The sequence below is a fragment of the Pelmatolapia mariae genome, linkage group LG3_W (assembly GCF_036321145.2).
Source record: "Pelmatolapia mariae isolate MD_Pm_ZW linkage group LG3_W, Pm_UMD_F_2, whole genome shotgun sequence".
NCBI classification, from domain to species: Eukaryota; Metazoa; Chordata; class Actinopteri; order Cichliformes; family Cichlidae; genus Pelmatolapia; species Pelmatolapia mariae.
Window position 1 is genome coordinate 47741137 of NC_086229.1, and position 20804 is coordinate 47761940.

Here is a 20804-nt window from a genome sequence, read left to right on the forward strand (position 1 = left end):
GTCTATGTGATGTGTGTGTGTGTTTGACCTGCTCTTTGTTCCTGTGCTCGGTGCAGTAAGGAGAGTGGACCGTTGACGAGGATTAATGCCCAACATATGGCAACCCTACGGGACACACACACACACACACACACACACACTGCAGTCATTACTCTGAACAAAGAACTGTAAGGCTAATGAGAAGGCGATATCATGTGTCCTCTATACACACACACACACACACACACACACTGCATAAATTCATGCGGATGCGCACAAACACACTCTAATGTTGCTTACACATGGATGGATGCAGATGAGCACACACACACACACACACACACACACACACACACACACACACACACACACACCTGGTACTGTAACATGTATCCATTGTGTGTATGTGGGAGTTGAAAGGTAGCAGAGGGTTGTTGATGGAAAGGTTTTAAGGTTTGAATGCAAACACCTGCGTGTGTGTGGGTGTGTGTGTGTCTGTAAAAGCGAGAGAACAGGGCGTTTATTGCAAAGATGAGTGTGTGTGTGATTGAAGGAGGACGAGGTGAAGCAGAGTTCAGAGGAAAAGTGAAGGTTCATGTTTTCATTTCTTCATGCTCCTCTGCCTCTCTCTCTCTTTTTTCGCTGTTTGTGTGTGTGTGTGTTTTTGTGTGTACGTCTTTTTTCTCACATACAGATCACACCCAAAAACATTTGCAGACGTTTTCTCTCTTTTAGCACACTTTCTCTTTTCTCTCTTGCTCCGCACCTCCCTATGGGATTTGACCGATATTCAGTACTTGACACGTTCCTGGAAAACCGCACAGCCACTCTGTAGTCTCTGCTGTTGTAGTAGCTGACCCGTCTGTAAGCCCACACCCTTGTTAGGTGCTTTTCAGACTTGCACCCAGTTTCCATTTATCTGACGGCTTCATGTTTGAATAACAGCCCTGATGACTTTTATGTAAAAGTCATGATGACAGTCATACTAATTGGAGAAGCTGTGTTAGCTGTAAAACTGTATTTCCAAAATGAGGTTAATTCTGTGTTCATATCTGGCCATTATGAATGATATCTACGCTAGGGCCTAGAGACCATTTACTAGGGAAAAATTAAGTTTCACCAGAGCTTGCAATGGTTTGCCTCCAACCAGTCAGATATATATATATATATATATATATATATATATATATATATATATATATATATATATATATATATATATATATATATATATATATATATATATATATATGTGTGTGTGTGTGTGTGTATACATTGCTGTGCTTGAGAGTCACCATCTATCGGAACCAAATTCCTTGTATGTGTTTGCGCATATACATGGCTAATAAATGCGATTCTGATTCAGCTTCCGATCATCTAAAAATAAAGAAACACACTGTAATAAATAAATAAATAAAAAGAAAGAAAGAAAAAATCTCATACTAAAATATAAATCTCTGTCAGTGGCCATGGGAAGAAACCTTCTGTTTCTGGGAAAAACAAAGCTGTTTCTCAATATATCACTATAAACACAACTTAATGCACTGAGGGCCACAATTACACATACAAAATTATGATTTTATAAGCTGGAAAAACATGTGCGCATGGTTCACTTTTCCATATCAACAGCTGGTATGAATACCAGCTTTTCTTTTATTGATGTACAATTAAAAACTAAATACATTGCTGTCATGTATAGAGCTTATCCTTTTAAGGCAATATTCTTAGTGTTTTCAAGGTCTTTGCAAATGACATTAAAATAACAGAGCAGTGCTGCTTTTGTTGGGGCAGTGTTGGTATAAGGACTATAAAATCCTACTAAAAGGATTATTTAAGAACACTTTTACGATCACAAAACAGTGATCGTTAGTTTTCTGTGTATTGCCCCCAGGTGGAGATACAAGACTAGTGTCCCATCTAAAAATGATCACAGAAACTTATAAGCTGGATGCATAAATTTCTGATTTTGTTTTAAAAAAAAGTTTTATTAGAAGTTTGACCCTCCAGGTTTTTTAGTGTAAGTACTGGAGTCACTTTTCAAATGACTATGTTAAACTGTGGTTGAGCTACAGCTACGACACAAGTGGCTCAGTATTTCTTGATTTAACTGTCATCAAGAAGATGATGTCTGTTTATTTGATGATGTCTATTTATTTAATTAATTTTTGATGGGGTAAATTGTGTATCACACATTTGCCATATTTAGCACTGAAGTCGTTTCCCTTTGTTTCAAAGTCAAGTAATAAAAAGCTAGTTAGCTATACAAGCTAACGTTAGCGCCTTCTGTTAGCACAGAGAAAGTCACACTTTTGTGCATTCATTACAGAAATGTTAGGTTTGGAAAATAAAGTAGAGTGTACCTGCTTCTGTTTTTTAGCTGCTTCTATTTTTTCTAATCTCATGCAGTGGCACTATGTCGAAGTCTTGAACAGGTTTTATTTTTTGGCCTCTCGCTCTCTCTCTCTCTCTCTAGGTGTAAATGACTTTGGACGGCCATCTGTTACTTAGCTACCCTGCAGAGAGTTGGCCTGCATGCGCACCTCCTCTGTGTGTGTGTGTGTGTGTGTTTGTGTGTGTGTGTGGCTTCCTTTATGTTTAGCCGCATGTGTTCAGTTACAGTATTCTTGTTTGAGTGTGTTTATTTATGCCTACGTGCACATGCATAATACAGTAGGTTGTGTGTGTGTGTGTGTGACAGAAATAGGGGGGTTGAGAGAGATGCTGGAGTGTGTTGAGTGTTTATTCAGGTTCACTTGCTCATGTAGAACATGTATCCCAACTTATGTATGTAAAAAGGACGCTGTTGTACACAAGTGTTAGCATATTTGTTCCTCCTCTGTCTCTCCGTGAAGACTGTAAACTCCTTAAAGTCCATCGGCAGCAATAACAATCTGCATATCTAAACAACATTTAAGTTTTCTGCTGAGTTTCCTTCCAGTAGCTTCTTCACAGTAAAAGTCTGTCAGCCATACTCAGGATTTCAGAAACACTCGGTGGTCATGAGACTTTGTACTTCATAGCCTTTTAGTTGCTCCAAAGGGCAGGATGAATTATGTCGGTGAGGCAGCTTTTACTTTTTTGCTCGGAGTCCTTGGAAACTTGCCTGCCCGACACAGCTGACAGTGTTGATATCTTTATATGGAAAACAAAGACCTCAGATGTGAAACTGATATACATGAACCTAAGTGCTTTGAATGATACTGTATTGTATCATGTTTGATGCATATGGTCTGAGAGGCGTGCACAGATTATAATGGCTTCATTTTTCTGCACTCAACCCTGGAAAATCTTAGTAACTAATCTCTTTTTCTCTACTCTCCCCCTCCAGCTCTCGTCCAGGCCGTCCTCCCAAGCGTTGTTCTGGTGCAGGGATCCAGGAAAGCCCCAGGCTGCTCCACCCGGGCCTCCCCGGCCTGCTGTCCCCCAGCCTGCTGTCCCACACTGGTAAGAGAAAGAGACCGAGACATGAATGATTTTCTCGTTTTTAATGCATTTTATTTCCTTATTGGGATTTATTTTTAGTCTTTTTTTGTTGTTCCAGCAGGACTCTGTGGTAGTGCCCTCTACTGGTAAAAGTAATTATGACAGGAAACAGAGAGGAAGTTGTGTAGGGAGGAGGTAGGGGTGGATGGATGGGTCAACAACTGCTGTTTGATGCAAATTACTTTCAATAAATACTAATCTAACCCAACCAAACACAGGTGGAAAAATCTGGGATTGCATGCAAGCATAAACTGTGTTAATTTTTAGATTAATTCCAGACTGAGGAATTTCAGGTTCAGTGATTGTAGGGACTGAAATTGTCTCTTTGATGCTTAATTTAAACATACGATACTTTTCATGCTAACATGTCCCGCGACCTGACATTGTAAGTCTTGTATTTCCATGAAAATGGAGAGCACAGGTAATGAGGCGGGTTTTGCAGATGACAGGTCACATACAATGCAACGTAAGGAGGACATTTTCTTCCTTTCATACAAGATGCAGTGATGAGTGACGACTTCATCACCTCTACCACCTGTGGTAAAGCACAGCGATACACTGACTAGAGCATGGATTGCTTCCATACGAGCGGTGTAAGAGCAAACAGGAAGATAACTGAAAGATTGTGGGGAAATCTGTGGGAAAATTTGTTTTTGTGCCTAAAACTCCAAAGATCTCTAAAGTGATCAATGGTTAGTAGGAAATGAATGTTCCTGTTAGCTTGGGCTGTGTAATTAGCTGGTCAAGGCTGTAGATTTTACGAATGCTGTGGGCATTTTTGCACTGAACTGGAAGAGAAAATTCAACTTTTAACCCATTTAAGCTCCTTTACAGCACTTAAAGTAATGGCTGAACACAGATTTTTGTTCAGATACTTTTTCAGTCATTAGTCAAGGATATGTACTCAATGACCAGATGGACTTGAGTATGAGCAATAAAGGATTTTCTGGTGCATTTTCAGGAAGAACTAATGAAAAACAAACAGAAGCCTGGTGACCATTAGTTTCCATGAATTTCTAATGGGGTTTATGAGTACACCTAAAATCTGATTAAGAAATGACTTGTGTTCCCTTTTGTGTCATTAAGTGTGCACATGTTTATGAATACGTGGTCACAGGAACTTCAGTCGTGTTTTTTAATGTGAAATATTATTTATGCATAGTCTTTACTTTGTTAATACAGCACAACAGTTGTCATATCAAAGTTTGTGTTTCCCCCTCGACCGCTCTAAATTTCGCTGCTGGTCGGTCCTGAACGGCTCGCGCTGGTTGGCTCACTCTATTACTCTGTTTCCGTGTCTGTTTAATGGATCTAGTGTGTTTCCCGCTCTGTGTTTGACACGTGTTTCAGTTTGCGTATTGGTGACAGCTGGTAGAGGAGCCAACTGCTGGCCTTTAATGGAAAAAAGTATCACATTGTTATGCTTATAACCTCCAGAGAAAATGACCAGTAATCCTGATAAAGCTGCACACTGACACATTTCACTAATTTTGAGCTTTCACATTAACATCTACCATGAATCCAGAGTGGGCTGTATTTTAAGGAAACACTCATATGTTTTTTAAATTTTTTTGATCAAATGTAGAAACATCTCTGTAGTGCCTGTAGTGCTGTTTAAGCATCTAGATTGTGTGGATGTGAGTTGCCGAGTTGTAGAGATACGGACGGTACTCACAATATGTTGCTCAGGGCACCATAAAATATATTTGTACGCTCAACAGGAATGTCTCCTTCCAGAAATCATGAGGTGTTTTTATGCGTACCCTGTTGTGAGCAGTTTCATGTAGAAACAGTTTTCTCCGTACCTTTTGCATCTGCCAACCAAAGAAGCGTGCAGATGGGTCACTCCGTTATCAGAGCAACCAAAAAAGAAGAAGGTCCCCACTCGACCTCCTCAGAATCAGCTATTATAAGCATATTTAATGAAGCAGTGTAAAATGTAAAACAAGAAAAAAACACACAGTCTGTCAGAGTAAAGTAAATAGTGTGGATCCATAAAAGACAGCACCTGGGCCGGGCTGCGGCCCACCTTTTGGTGATCTGTGATGTGAAGTAACCGACACGCATCTGTAATCCGAATGTTGGAGCTGTTTTCTGATAATCCACTGCAGAAAACTTAAGTGCATTTTGGTTAAGCTTTCAAGGGCCGTATTAACATGTGGGACACGTGGTTGATCACCATGAGCTATAGCTTATGAAAGGTCTCTTTTTCACCTGCATTCAGGTACCAGGTTCTTCTTCCAGCCACCTGTGTAAAATTTTTCTGATATATGTGAGTGTGACCTTCTTATCTTATTCTTATTCTTAGAGAAACCGTGAAGTCAGCGTCTTCTCTTACTTCTCTTTTACTTGCTTTCCATCTTTAAAATTTTCTTCCTGGAAATTCTTCCTTTGATTCACCCTGTCATTCCGTTTCCCACTCCTGCTATTCCTTCTGTCCCTCTTTTTCACCTTACCTACCTCTTTTCCTCTATCCACATCCTTTCTTTCCGAGCAATCGAGATGGCAAAGAAAACAAAATGAAAGGCTGCCTCTTTTTTTCCCCTCCTGTAGCCACAGAAAGTGGAAATGGAGGGAACGCAAAGGAGGAGGGGGGAGAAAATGGAGAGAAGAAAGGAGGGATGTCGCCAGAGGAGCTAATGAAACCTAAAAATGACTGCCAAAGTACTGAGGAAAAGATGGTTGGAGGGACCAAAGAGTGGGGAAAAAAAGACGGAACTGAGGAGGAGGCAAGGAGTGTGACGAAAATGGCGGGATGGAAGACGGATAAACGAGTGGATGATACAACGAAGGAAAAAAAAGATGCGGTAAAGCGAAGGAGACGAGGAGGAGGAAAAAGACCTGCAGAGAAAGAGAAAGGGAGAGTGAACGAGTGCAGATTGCATGGTGGTGTGATGAATGACACGTCTCTGGGGTCCCACTCCTCCATCTGTCCATCCTCCCTCCTCCTTCCCTTGCTGTGTCCCTCTTTTCTTCCCTTTCCCTTCTTCCTCAACTCGTCTCCCTCCCTCCTTCCTGCTCTGTCCAGATTTTCATGTTCTTCATTTTTTAAGTCTTTTCTTTTCCTCCTGCCTGCCTTTTCCTTACTTTATTCCTTCCTACTCCTCTCACTCCCTTCTCTTCCCTCCTTCTGTCATTTTTTAACTTTTGTTTTCCTTCGTACTGTCTGCCACCTTTCTCACTTCATTCTTTGCTTCCTTTATTTTGTCACTTTATCCTCTTCAATCTCCACTTCCTGTCTCTCCTACTCCTCTCCTGTACTTATTCTGCTATTCTACTTCCTGCTTTCCTTCTTTCCCCTCTTCTTTCTTTCTTCCTTCCTCCCCTTTTATTTCCTTCTCTATCTCCTCTCCATTTTCTTCCCTCCTCTTTCATCTACTCATCTTTGTAATTCCTTTCCTGCGCCTCCTCTTTCTTACTTTTTGTTTCTCCCCCTCCTCATGCTTTAATTTCCTTCTATCATTTCCTTTCTTTTGCTTAATTTGCTCTTGTAACCTTTCTATCTTCCTTCCCTCATTTTCTATCTTCTTCCATCCTGCTTCCTTCATCTTAATTTCTCCTACCTATGCCTCCTACTTGCACTCCATTCTCCTAACCTTTGTTTTCTTCTTTTCCTTCCTTAACCCTGGAGAACCCATGGGGTCAAATTTGACCCCATGGGTTCTCCAGGGTTAAACTTGCCATCTCCTAACACACCTCCCTTCTCATCTTCCTTCATTCCTTCACTCTTCCCTCCTTTTTCCTGAAAATTTTCCTCCATTTTCTTCCTTTCTCTGCTTGTTTTTGTATCCTGCTTGATTGTCTCTTGCCTTGCTTCCCTGCTCTGTTCACATTTTTATTCCTAAACTCATTCCATTCATCTTGACTCTTGTAAACTTTTCTATCCTTCACTCTTCCTTCTTTTTCTTAGTTCCACCATCCATATCTTGTCCCCCTTTTCCTTTTTTGTCATTTGTTATTTCATTTTCCATGATTTTCTTTCCATGTGCCACTCATTTGCTGCAGTTGTCTTCTTTCTTTCTCCATCATTCCTTTTTGCTTTCCTGCTCCCTACCCCATCCCTTCGTCATGCCCTCAGCGTCATTCTCCTCACCTTCTTTTTCCCATCTTTGTATTCCTCCTTCATTCCCTCACAACATCTTAATTTTTCCTCACTTTCCTTTTTTCATGTGCTGTTTTTGTATCCTCCTTGCCTCCTTGGTTTTCTCCTTCCCCTTGTCCCCTCTCCCCCAATTATGTCCTTTTTAAAAAAAATTCCAAGCATCCTTCTTTCCCTCCTGCTCCCTCTATCAGCTTTCTTCTCTCTCCTTTGTCCTTTCTGCTTTTTTGGGTCACTACCCTTCCCTCTCTTCTTCTCCTTTCTTTCCCTTCATTTCCTTTTTTCTTTAATTTGTCTTTTCCTCTTTTATTTCCAGCCTTTCTTTCCTTTCCCTTTCTTTCCTCCATCCTTTCATTTTCCAGATCTTCCACCTCCACCTCTTTTTCCTTCCTGTTGTTTCTTCTGTCATTTCTTCAACCCTGAATTCCCCCACGCTTTCCCTTTCTCTTCCTCTGCTCTTGCCTCCTTGACTGTCTCCTTCCATCTTTCCCCTCTCACCTCATCGTGGTCCCACACTAAACTTTCCTTCTCTCCTTCCTACCCTCATTTCAATCATCTCCTCTTTCCTTTCCTTCCACATTGTGAACCTCCTCACTTCTCTTCCTCTGATCTTCATCTTGCTTCCTCTTCATTCTCCGCATTCTACATATTTGCGTTTCGTTCTTGCCGCTCTCGTTCCTTCAGATCTTTCCCCTCCATCACCTCGCCAGTTTTTCTCCTCCATCCTTCCCTCCATCCCCCTTGACAGTGACTGTTGGCCTCCTTCTCTCCTCCCTCTCCCTCTACAGGATAAATAAAACATGGTTTTGTTTAGTGACATATGGACACAGCTCACTGTGGCATACTAATGACACACACACACACACCTGATATATGTGTGTGTGTGTTTGTTAAGCATTAGTGGAACCCAGAGACAACATTTGCTCACTTATGATCGCTCATTAGCTCACACACACACAGACACACACACACACTCACGCACACGCATGCACAACATATATAAAACACACACACACACACACACACTTGGCAGTTGTCAGATGTCGCATTCTGTCTCAGTCACACACACATGCAGAGTCGGTCGTCTTAGTGGCCCTGCGTCCATGGAGACACCACGTTGCTGGGGGAGACGGGCTGTTGTTTACGACCTCGCGGGCGCCACAGCAATGGGGGGCATCGGCCAATCGCAGATGGACATTTATCACACGGTTAGGAAATGCAGAGAGAGGAGGAGGAGGAGAGAGTTTGGAGGAAATGGTGAGAGAAAGGCAGAGGACATGAGGGCGGAAAATGAAGAAGAAGAAGAAGACGGGACAATGAGGAGGGCAGAGAAGAAGGGAGATGTTGGAAGAAATCGTGGATGAAGGAGGAGGTGGAAAATGTGGATGGAGTACTTTAAAGAAAAAAGTAAAGAAACCAGCCGACGAAGACGAGAGAAAAAAAGAGTGAAGAAGGAAAAAAGGTTAAAAACTGAGAAACAGAGAGGAAGGAGACAAAAACAGGAGGATGGAACATAAAGATGAGAGAGAAGAAGGGAGGGCAGGAGGCGTCAACAACAGCGAGAGAGTGATATCAGTTTAATTGGCCTCATCTTCCTTAACAAAGACGCTGCGATGATAAGCGTGGGAGTGTGTTTGTGTGTGTGTGTGTGGTAACCTATGCAGGGTGCTGCGGCACTCATTTGACTTGTTAATTCACTTCAAAAACAGCTCAATGGTTCGCCTTGTCTTTAAACACACACACACACACACTTACAGGGATGCACAAGTGTGCCATTTTTCTTTTTCTTTTTTAAACACACACCTATAACGGACTTTGTATCCATGCACAATCGGTGCGTAAACACTTTTCTTTAGCACAGTCTTGTGCAAATACATCCATTTTGAAGTGATGAACACATCTGGCTGCATGAAAACACACACACACACACTTACAAGCACTCTGTGTAGGTTACAGATGAAGTGCTTTCAATCTTGTCCTGAAAAGAATACACTTGTCTGAGGACTCTTATGTGCACCTGCAGAGAGAGAGGGAGAGAGATGAAGGAGGTGGAGCGGGAGAGTGAGAGTGAGAGGGAGGGAGTCTGAGGAGGACTGAGGTGACATTAAGTTTTTTCTTTTTAATCCTTCCCCTCCTGCTGCATCACTTTTTAATCACTCTTTCTTCATAAAAGCCAGTGACGTTAGCCAGCGCCTCTGACAAAGGAGACTATTATGCCCTGTCTTATTTTCAGGCAGATATACAGTTACAGCGGTGATGCTGATATTAGCCATATCCAAAGGTTTGCAGTAATAAGGTCAGTGTGTGGCGTACACTCAGTTTCAGGCTTTCATGGAGGGAAAATATCCTTAATATGGGCATCTCAGGCACAGTGAGAACAGAAGCCCCACCCACATCTGCTGTTTGCATGGATCAGCCAATCAGAAGAAAGTTTGCTTACTGAGAGGATGGCTTATTTCAGATCAAGGTTAAACTGAGGAGCCATGCATACACCCAACATAAGATAAATGAGGATTATTTTTGAACTGTGACTTTTGAACTTTAGTCTGTAACTACAGACATGACTATGAAACTGAGATCATAACTACTGACTTTTAACAGGAAAGTGAACCCACAAACTTCAGGCAGTAAAAAATACAAATCAATCACACCAACATGCAATTCAACACAGACATCAACTTGAACAGTTAACAGAACATTAATAGTTAATGGAAACTATAATAACCATCACTAATAGGCGATGTATGTTCTTAAACATTCGTTTTTTGGGTATAAGGTGGACTTACATTTACCTGTAAAGAGCCTCTCATCATTACTAATGACTTTTAAACTTTCAGCTTTGCTTTGGTTTTGGGATGTAATCAAGTACTAAAAGCTCTAACTGGTGGCTTTATTAAGCATTAAATCGCTTAAATTGTTCATCTAATTAGACAGTAACGTCCCAACAAATATTTATGAGGCCGACAGAACCCGTAATCATTGATTTTTACTTCTGACCTTTAACCACTAAACTGCGAACTACCATTGAGCAATTGACCGAATAGGCAATAAAACCTTAAGACTTTTGACTGAATATGATGGTATATCTTAGTAGGCAACAGAACCCCAAACTCTAATAGTCTAAACTAAATAATAAGTGTATATCATAGTGAATAGAGCCCTAATACTGGATTTCAATATATTACCCAATGTTTACATCAAACATTGTCTTCAATGGGCTTTCAAATCTTGTTTCTATTTGACTCAAGTCCCTGACCTACAAACCCAGTTGTTGTAGCGGTTCATAAAGAAACCTAATGGAAAAGTTTGTATTGATTCGGGAGAACAAATGCAATCCCCAAGCCTTCTAGTTTGAACTGTTCAAAGTCAAAGACTTTGCAAAAACAATCACTCTTCAGCTAGTGTCTATTTCCATTTGAAATAGCACAAAATGGCGGCTGCAAAATGGCTGCAAATGGGCATCGTGAACATTCAGTAAGAGCTAAAGATGGGCGACCTAAGTGCCAGAGTACTGAGCTGAAATCTATTTGACTCAGCACAAGAGCAATCGACTGCATTTGTAAATTGGCACTCTCGAGTGCTCGCCGGAAGAAAGCGAAGGGGAAAAACAAAAAAAAGCCAGAACAGTGTGTTTCTAAATTCAGAACACAAAGAGCAATTTCTCTGTTTTCCTGTTTGTTTTATTCAAAGTGTCACTCCATCTCTGAGAGCACGTTCAGAGCACTTCGTCAGAGATGTAGGTGCAGTGGATTAAATATTTACAACCGCAGCCAAATGGGGTGGGTTTCACGCGAGCTCGGGAGGGGGGTTCAGGACTGTTGAATATCACCCAACGGCCTCCACCAACAAACTCAAAGCTATTAAAGACTATCCAGACCCACTGTGGAGGACACTGTCAGATCTCATTTAGGATATCGCCTGCCATGTGGTGGATGCTTTTATCAAGAAAGGCCTTTCAGTAGCTAAAGAAGGTACATGTTTGTGATGCTAAGGAGTTAGTCCAAATATTGTATTATGTAGGACATGGACTTAAAGTTTTGTGTTTAGAAGTAGGTTTTGGGTGTAGCATGTGAAATGTAGCATGACGTTGAAAATAAAATCAAATAAAAACCACCCAGTCCTGGTTACCTAATTGATGAGTATTAAGTCTTTATTGAACTTTGTCTTGCAAAAAGTTCCAAGTCCTTTTGGATTTTCTGCTTGTGCTTTTTCAATAAGGAAAGATTAAACGACTAATGACAACAAGGCCTTTTTTTATTTTTTACTTTTTTTAAATACAAAATCAGATTTTATTCAGAATTAACAATCCTCATGGTTGCATGCAACAAACCCAAATCCCAACCTGCTATTGGCACTTCAGGGTATATTTAGGAAATATTCAGCAAATATGAATGTCTGTAATTTACAATTTCACAGACCTTGCAGTTGGAGGGAAGTTATGATACCATAAATTTGATTCTTGATGCTAAATAAAAGAATACATACAGTGGCTTGCAAAAGTATTCGGCCCCCTTGAACTTTTCCACATTTTGTCACATTACAGCCGCAAACATGAATCAATTTTATTGGAATTCCACGTGAAAGACCAATACAAAGTGGTGTACACGTGAGAAGTGGAACGAAAATCATACATGATTCCAAACATTTTTTACAAATAAATAACTGAAAAGTGGGGTGTGCGTAATTATTCAGCCCCCTGAGTCAATACTTTGTAGAACCACCTTTTGCTGCAATTACAGCTGCCAGTCTTTTAGGGTATGTCTCTACCAGCTTTGCACATCTAGCGACTGAAATCCTTGCCCATTCTTCTTGGCAAAACAGCTCCAGCTCAGTCAGATTAGATGGACAGCGTTTGTGAACAGCAGTTTTCAGATCTTGCCACAGATTCTCGATTGGATTTAGATCTGGACTTTGACTGGGCCATTCTAACACATGGATATGTTTTGTTTTAAACCATTCCATTGTTGCCCTGGCTTTATGTTTAGGGTTGTTGTCCTGCTGGAAGGTGAACCTCCACCCCAGTCTCAAGTCTTTTGCAGACTCCAAGAGGTTTTCTTCCAAGATTGCCCTGTATTTGGCTCCATCTATCTTCCCATCAACTCTGACCAGCTTCCCTGTCCCTGCTGAAGAGAAGCACCCCCAGAGCATGATGCTGCCACCACCATATTTGACAGTGGGGATGGTGTGTTCAGAGTGATGTGCAGTGTTAGTTTTCCGCCACACATAGCGTTTAGCATTTTGACCAAAAAGTTCCATTTTGGTCTCATCTGACCAGAGCACCTTCTTCCACATGTTTGCTGTGTCCCCCACATGGCTTGTGGCAAACTGCAAACGGGACTTCTTATGGTTTTCTGTTAACAATGGCTTTCTTCTTGCCACTCTTCCATAAAGGCCAACTTTGTGCAGTGCACGACTAATAGTTGTCCTATGGACAGATTCCCCCACCTGAGCTGTAGATCTCTGCAGCTCGTCCAGAGTCACCATGGGCCTCTTGGCTGCATTTCTGATCAGCGCTCTCCTTGTTCGGCCTGTGAGTTTAGGTGGACGGCCTTGTCTTGGTAGGTTTACAGTTGTGCCATACTCCTTCCATTTCTGAATGATCGCTTGAACAGTGCTCCGTGGGATGTTCAAGGCTTGGGAAATCTTTTTGTAGCCTAAGCCTGCTTTAAATTTCTCAATAACTTTATCCCTGACCTGTCTGGTGTCTAAATCCAATCGAGAATCTGTGGCAAGATCTGAAAACTGCTGTTCACAAATGTTGTCCATCTAATCTGACTGAGCTGGAGTTGTTTTGCAAAGAAGAATGGGCAAGAATTTCAGTCTCTAGATGTGCAAAGCTGGTAGAGACATACCCTAAAAGACTGGCAGCTGTAATTGCAGCAAAAGGTGGTTCTACAAAGTATTGACTCAGGGGGCTGAATAATTACGCACACCCCACTTTTCAGTTATTTATTTGTAAAAAATGTTTGGAATCATGTATGATTTTCGTTCCACTTCTCACGTGTACACCACTTTGTATTGGTCTTTCACGTGGAATTCCAATAAAATTGATTCATGTTTGTGGCTGTAATGTGACAAAATGTGGAAAAGTTCAAGGGGGCCGAATACTTTTGCAAGCCACTGTATACACACAGATCTGTCCTAACATTAAGACTCCGTGTTAAATACTGTCTAGGTTTTCCTTTTGCTGCCATGATAATAACTTGAATAATGAGGTTTTCATTTACTAATATGTGCAAATGTTCTTACCCTGTGCAAGAAAAAAGCACTTAAGCAGAATTGCTGTTGGATTTATGACGTGCCACCAAGCATATATTAGCAGATATCATCAGACTGCTTCTTATGTCAGTTTTCTACTTGAGTAGAGTCAAGGCACATATATAACATGTCACATTTACCCATTCACACACACTCAATACAAGCGTTTTTAACCTAACGTGCACACTCTGAATGCATTAGGAGTAACTTGGGTTTCAGTATCTTACCCAAGGATACTTCAGCATGCCAGGAATCGAACCACCAGCCTTCCGGTTAGTAGATGATCTACTGTACACAATCGCCTCAAGCTTACAGCAGCTAGTATTCCCAGGTGGTCTCCCATCCAAGTACTAACCCAACTGTGCTTTGATTCTGAGATCTGATGAGATCAGGTGTGCTCAGGGTGGTATGGCTGAAAGCCAGTGAGCGTACCAGATGCCACAATTTGCAGCCAATCTGCATGCTCCCTGACTGTGAAACCACACGCTCACTGGCTACTAACTTGTCAGTCACAAGTTATTAAACTCATTTGGAAAGTGTTTACTTAGGTCAACTAAGGCTACGTTCACACTGCAGGTCTTAATGCTCAATTCCGATTTTTTGATCAAATCCGATTTTTTTGTCTGCTTGTTCACACTACAAATAAATTGTGACAGCAAACGCGCTCTAGTGTGAACCCTCAAAGCGGCCCGCATGCGCAAATGAAGACGTCACACACAACACGCTCTGTTTAGACCCAGACCAAACAATATTGTTTGACTGATGGCCTTTAATATAAAGACTTGTTTCAGACTTTACGTTTCCCAATTTTGCTTTAAGTTATAAAGTTATTTTGTTATTTACATATGGCCTAATAATTATCCTTATTGCTGTTTTAGAGAGGAGCGGTGCTTCAAAGGATAGTTGCAGATTTCTGTCAGAATCTGCAGATTATACAGTACAAATAAAAGGTTCACACTTCTCCAACATTGTCTTCCCAACAGTTTCACTGACATCGACACTGGATGGCCAGGAAGAGTTCACGATGTCTTATCGGGCGCTTCTCCAGCGCTGATAATTGGCGTCTGTCTTGTGTCAGTGACTTAAAAGACGGATTTAATGCGACATGACCATTCAAACAGCAGTCGCTTTCTAAAACATCAGATATGTATCGGATTCAGTACCACATATGAAAGTGACCTGGTTCGGATTTGAAAATATCGGATTTGTGCCGTTCACACTGTCATACCATGATCGGATATGGGTCGCATAGGGTCAAAAAAGTTGGATTTGATGCGCTTTCGCCTGCAGTATGAACGTAGCCTAAGAGAGCCGTTCTTCCCATTGACATATATCAGAGCAGAAATCTTATTGGCACCACAGGTAACGCCCTCTGGTGGCTATTAAAAATGAATGCAAGTTCTAGAAACTTCCCGTTTGTCTTTATTTTTCAGACTCAGTAGCTATATCCATCTTTGACATTGTCTGACGCTGGACATATCAGCGTGATTCATATTACCTCCCATTGCTGTAGCCAATTGGTGTAAGTGACTCAAATAATTGGATTTTGTAACATAGGATAAACTTTATTTATTTAAAAATAAGATCTAAAAGCACAATGGTATATTTCCACATACTGAACAGTAGCCTATTAATATTACAGGCCTAACAGGCTAATAATAGCCTTTATGAATGTCATGCATGGAGTATTGCTGTAACAGATCCCGTTTTAGCAACTTTCAAACAGTAACGTTAACAGATTATTAATATTAAGTCACTTTATTTCTGGACACTGGTTTTTGGTTGTTTTTTTCAGATTTGTAGAATATTTATCAGCTTTGGCTATATTGATCTTAATCAAAGTGTTGACGTGAAAACTTTTGACCATTTTAACTGGTCAGTAAAAGGTTTAAAACCATCTCAGTGCTGGTGGGAAAATCCTTGCGCTTTCTTACAATCTAGTCCTGACTTTTGTCAAGTTATGCTGATGATTCACTGTTTTCTCTATTGAGATCTGCTCTGTACTCCTTGTTTTTTCACTCCTCCTTTATCACTTCTCCTCTTCTCCTTTCCACCGTATGTCCTTCGGAAAGCATTACAATGCACAAGATGGAAAAAAGAGATGGGTAAACGATGTGCAGACAACCCACAGGGGATGCTGAAACACACGCACTTGAAGACAAACTGGAAAATATATATATTCCCTCTCTCTGTCCTACACACACAGAGACACACACTAGGCTATATGATGCGTGTGCCTTTGAAGCAGTCTGTCAATCAATCACACACTAATTCCCAAGGTTTCGTGGTCGCCATTAGGGACGGGGGTCGATGCTCGGTAACCGTGGACACAGCGGACAGCCATCGATCTGAGATAGGAAGAGAGAGAGCTGTGTGTGTGTGTGTGTGTGTGTGTGTGTGTGTGTGTGTGTGTGTGTGCATGTGCGTGTTTGATAGTCATGATGGAGAACAGTATTGTGGCTCTGGCTTTGCTATTGATCGTCTTCTGGTTGCATTGAGGCGGAGCGGGCGTTCTGACTCTGTATCTGAGTGTGTGTGTACATGGAGATCAAATGTGTGTGCGTGTCCACCCATGTGTGTTTCCTGTATCTGTAAATGCAACTCTGTGTGTGTGTGTGTGTGTGTGTCAAGGTGTTCCTCAGAGTAATCAATGTGTAAATGCAGTCCTGACCCCACAGAGGGACTCCATTTTCTATTTTAACCCCATCCCCTTGTACGTCTCTTTGTTTTCTATTCCCAAGCGTTCATTCTCAAATTTGAATGGAACATCTTGACTTCAACTTTCAACGCAACAAAATTAAAGTGACTTATTTATGTTCTGCTCTTGTGCCCACAAGTACAGGACAAAATATCTCAACAACTTTTTTCAGATGACAACTATGACAACAAATACAGATACCATCCATCCATTTGTCCAATTAAGGGTGAAAGTGGGTTGGAGGTGGGGTACACCCTGGACAGGTTGCCACTCTGCCACAGGGCTAACACAGAGAGACAGACAACCATTTACACCTATGAGCAATCCAGATGGGGATTTCAAAGTGTTTAAAGTGGGTTTAACTGACTGTCACTGTTTCTGCATGGGTTCTGTCCGGGTACTCGTGCTTTCTCTACAGTCCAAAGACATACATGTTAGGTTAATTAGCCATTCTTAATTGCCACTAAATGTCTCTTTCTTTGTTACCCCCTTGTCCCATTGGCAACCTGACCAGGGTGTACCCTGTCTTTGCCCTGTTGTGGCTGGGATAGGCTCCCTGCACCCCTGAATTGGATAATTAAAGGAGCTTCTTTGATATGTAGTAAAAACATATATGATAGCAGGTTTCTTTTAAATAAACTTTCACAGATATCCAGTAAGATGTTTACCTGTTGAAAAAATGTCTATAGAGATGTAAGGAAGAAATAATAGATTAGATTGGAGTTAATTTGTATTCAAAGAAAAGCAGCAACGTTTTTGATGAATTCAACATCAAAATATATATATTTTTTACCTTCTTTACAGTTACTCTTTTATTCAAAGACATTTGATACATTAAATCATGACATTCTCATCCATCAACATGGCAAATGTTCAAATCTTTCCTTTCTAATCAGAAAAATGATTTTAAAAAACTTAGTCCTTTCCAACCTCTAATACAGGTGTTCCACAGGGATCTGTTCTCAGCCCACTTGTTTTTCTTCATGTATAAAAGACTTCCCTCAGCTCTGGAGCAGGTTTTCAGATGTATGCTGATTACATGGAGATGTATGAATGAGGTAAAAATCATGCAGAATTTGGTGAGTGCCATGCTAACAGCTCTGTAGCTCTAAAAATAAATGCTTTTGTCAGTGTGCCAACATCAGCATGCTAACGAGCTATATTGTTAGTGTTATACTACAGCATTAGATGAGGTTAATCAAAATTACGTTTTTGCTGACATTTTGAAGCAGGACCCAGGTTGAAGTGTAAACCTGATCGTGATGTTGGACAAAAACTTAGCTGTTATGAAGGGAACATTTGTTTCAATCCAGTAATTTTGAGGTTCTCTCAGTCACAGTTTCCAGCTACCATTTACTACTGTTCCTTGTGGAAAAAAATTAATGGCATTCAGTCTCGTCAAAATATTCAACTTAAAGGTACAAACCTAAATTTGTTGTTGCATTGGTCTAAAGTCAGGCATCAGAATTCATCATGAGGGCAACATAACCATCTATACACAATTTTATAGCTCTCCATCCAGTAGTTGTTGAAACCATGAAGCCTGAGGAAAGTCAATTCATTCATTGATTAGTATATCATTTTAAGGATTCATCCTCAGAGAGACACAAGTACATGTGCAAACTTTTATGTCAGTCCAGCCAACTCAAAGCAACAAATGCTAAATTCATTGTTGCAACAGAAGAAAAGTCAGAGGTTTTGACATGTTTCATTTGGGAATATTAACACAGTGTCACAGCTATTCACCTAACAATTGTACACTCCTGAATGAACCGTAGTGGTACGAATTTCGTTGACACATTGACACTGTCCTGGATAAAGAGCCAGGACAGTGTCAAATCTTTCCCATAATATAGTTTTGTTTCATGCTTCTTCGTTCTTTCCCTTTTTCCCATAAAACAGCAAGTTTTTCCTTTCACTTCTTTTTTTTAATCTATCTGACCTTCTTTCCTTTATCAGTCCCACTTTTTCCCATGCCATTCCCCTTTTTTCCATTTTCAAACTCCCTTTCTGTGTTTGGGCCTTCCTTCATATCGTCTTGTCTGAATGTTTTTCTTCATTCTTCCTAATAGAAGTCTTGTTGTCTTCACTTTTTCTATCTCTAACTAACTATCTCTAAGGTATTTCACCCATTAAATGAAAGATTAATAATACAAACATCTCAGTTGTGTATATTAAATTACAAAAGCTATTTCTTGAATTTATACAGAATTATTTTTAAAAATCATGGAAAATTACGTGACGTGATTTAATTTAGAATCATGTGCTTTCTTTAGCGTTTTTGAGCAGCAGTTCGATGGCGTCGACTCAAGAAAAAAAACTTATTTTTGCCCTCTTTTTTTCCATCATCTTTCTTCATTTCATCCTCCTCCTCCTCTCTCAGCAGGCAGCAGACAATACGTCTGGTCACTCTCCCTCAGGCTCTCTGAATAGACCTCTGTCTTTCTTTCGGTCGCTCTTTCTTTCTGCTCGATCTGTTGTTTTTGCCATTCGTGGACTGATTAACAGTCCAAGTCATTGTGTGCTGAAGAGGAATTTCAGTTTTGGCTTTGCCCAAGTTTTCTTTTTCTTTGATGTGCAATGTTTTTTAAAAACTGGAACTGACAAATATGTAAGTGTATAAATATTTTGTCATATCACCGGGTCCAAAAGCAGGTATGATGTCCAGTCTGTACAGCTTTTGCCCCGAACTCAGGGATGTTTTTATTTATTTTATTTGCTACATTTCTCGTATTTGCTACATTTGCGTAAGAGAAATGTCACATTTTCATAATTTTTTTGATAATTAAAAAGCCATTTAATTTTCTGTCAGAGAATATTTCCCTTCACAAGTGTTACTTTATATTATATATTATAAAAAGTGTGAAAACCTATGAGTCAAAATTGATCTAATGCCAAAGCTAATGGTTATTTTCCATATTATTTCAATATTGTACTGCATTCTGCTATTATAGTATAATATATATATATATATATATAAAATTATTATATATTTTCTTAAATAATCCATTATTTTCTTTTCTTTTGGTCTGAAAATTGTATAAAACTGCCTCCTCATCCACAGGATAAGATGAAATGCGCTGTATTGATCTAAAAGTGGATAAACTCTTGGGTTAAAGCGGCCAAACCATAAGCAATAGCAGAATAGCTCAATGAAATGAAATAAAATAAAATAACACAAAACCAAAATAGCTCCATAAGGTTTCTGCCTTTTTAAGCTTATTGTGTTCAATGTTTTGATAATGTTTTATACAGTTAGCATTTTACACCTAATGTTTTTGATAATAAAGTAAAATTAAGTAAAAAGATAAAGAGATAGACACATAATAAAATAAACAGGCCATTTTAAAATAACAGAAACAGATAGCCTGTTTAAATACAGAAGTTTCTAACTGCTTTTTAAGAGTCCCAGCGGAGGTCATTAAATAAGAATCTAAATAAATAATAGAACAAAAAAAAGTGAATGTAATACAAAAAGGAACTTACTAAGTTAAAAACTGAAAAAAAAAACCCCAGATAGGAGTTACGAGATATATATAAAAAACTCCAGTTGATGAGTTTTGTGCTTATTAATAACACAATATCACAATAACCTTGAAGGTGATAGGACTCACAGTGCTCACCCTTTCTATCTATTAATCAATATAACAATCATGGGTTCACTCCAATACCCTGTGCAAGAAATGTACTTTTTTTATTGTACATTTGCTGGCTTATAGGACATTCAATTAAAATATTTTGATAAGTGTTTCTTTTCACTTCTGAATTATGGAGATAAACATTTGTATATTAAAGCATTACATATACACATCCACACAATGTTAAGCTGGTAGAGACAGTTATAATTGCTTTATGTGCTGCTGGGGAGCTTAACTTTGGAAAACAAATCCACCTGTTAGAAGTACATAAATGTGCTTAGTTCTATTACTACTGATTAAAGATCAGGTCTAGTTTAACCTGCACACAACTTCCTCTCCTCCACACCTCCCCCTCCTCCCTCATCCATCCCTCCATCCTGCTTTAAATTAAATTTCAAACAACCTCCTCCCCCCTTTGCCCTCCCTCTTTTCCCCCTCCATCCCTCTATCTTATTTTCTTTATAGCGTACAGACAACTGTACTGTGTGTAATGGACATTCCTCCAAAGCCGTCAACCGTGACCGGGGCAAAACCAACTGACCTACACACACACACACACACGCACACACGGATAGCAGTGATAAGCATGCATGCATTCCCTCACATTCACATTTATACATGAAAGCAAACTGTACATACACACTCAGCA

At 40.0% G+C, this 20804-nt stretch overlaps 1 protein-coding gene and 1 pseudogene across 1 annotated transcript in view; one reads left to right on the plus strand and one right to left on the minus strand.

The window, feature by feature from the left end:
- The window catches only part of LOC134624531 (dachshund homolog 2-like), a 114514-nt gene that overhangs the window by 58131 nt on the left and 35579 nt on the right, over positions 1-20804 (plus strand). The window contains exon 2 of the mRNA XM_063469530.1: positions 3308-3423. Within this exon, the coding sequence (XP_063325600.1) occupies positions 3308-3423 (116 nt within the window). The remainder of the gene's footprint in view (positions 1-3307; positions 3424-20804) is intronic.
- LOC134625095 (5S ribosomal RNA) lies at positions 14126-14239 on the minus strand (annotated as a pseudogene).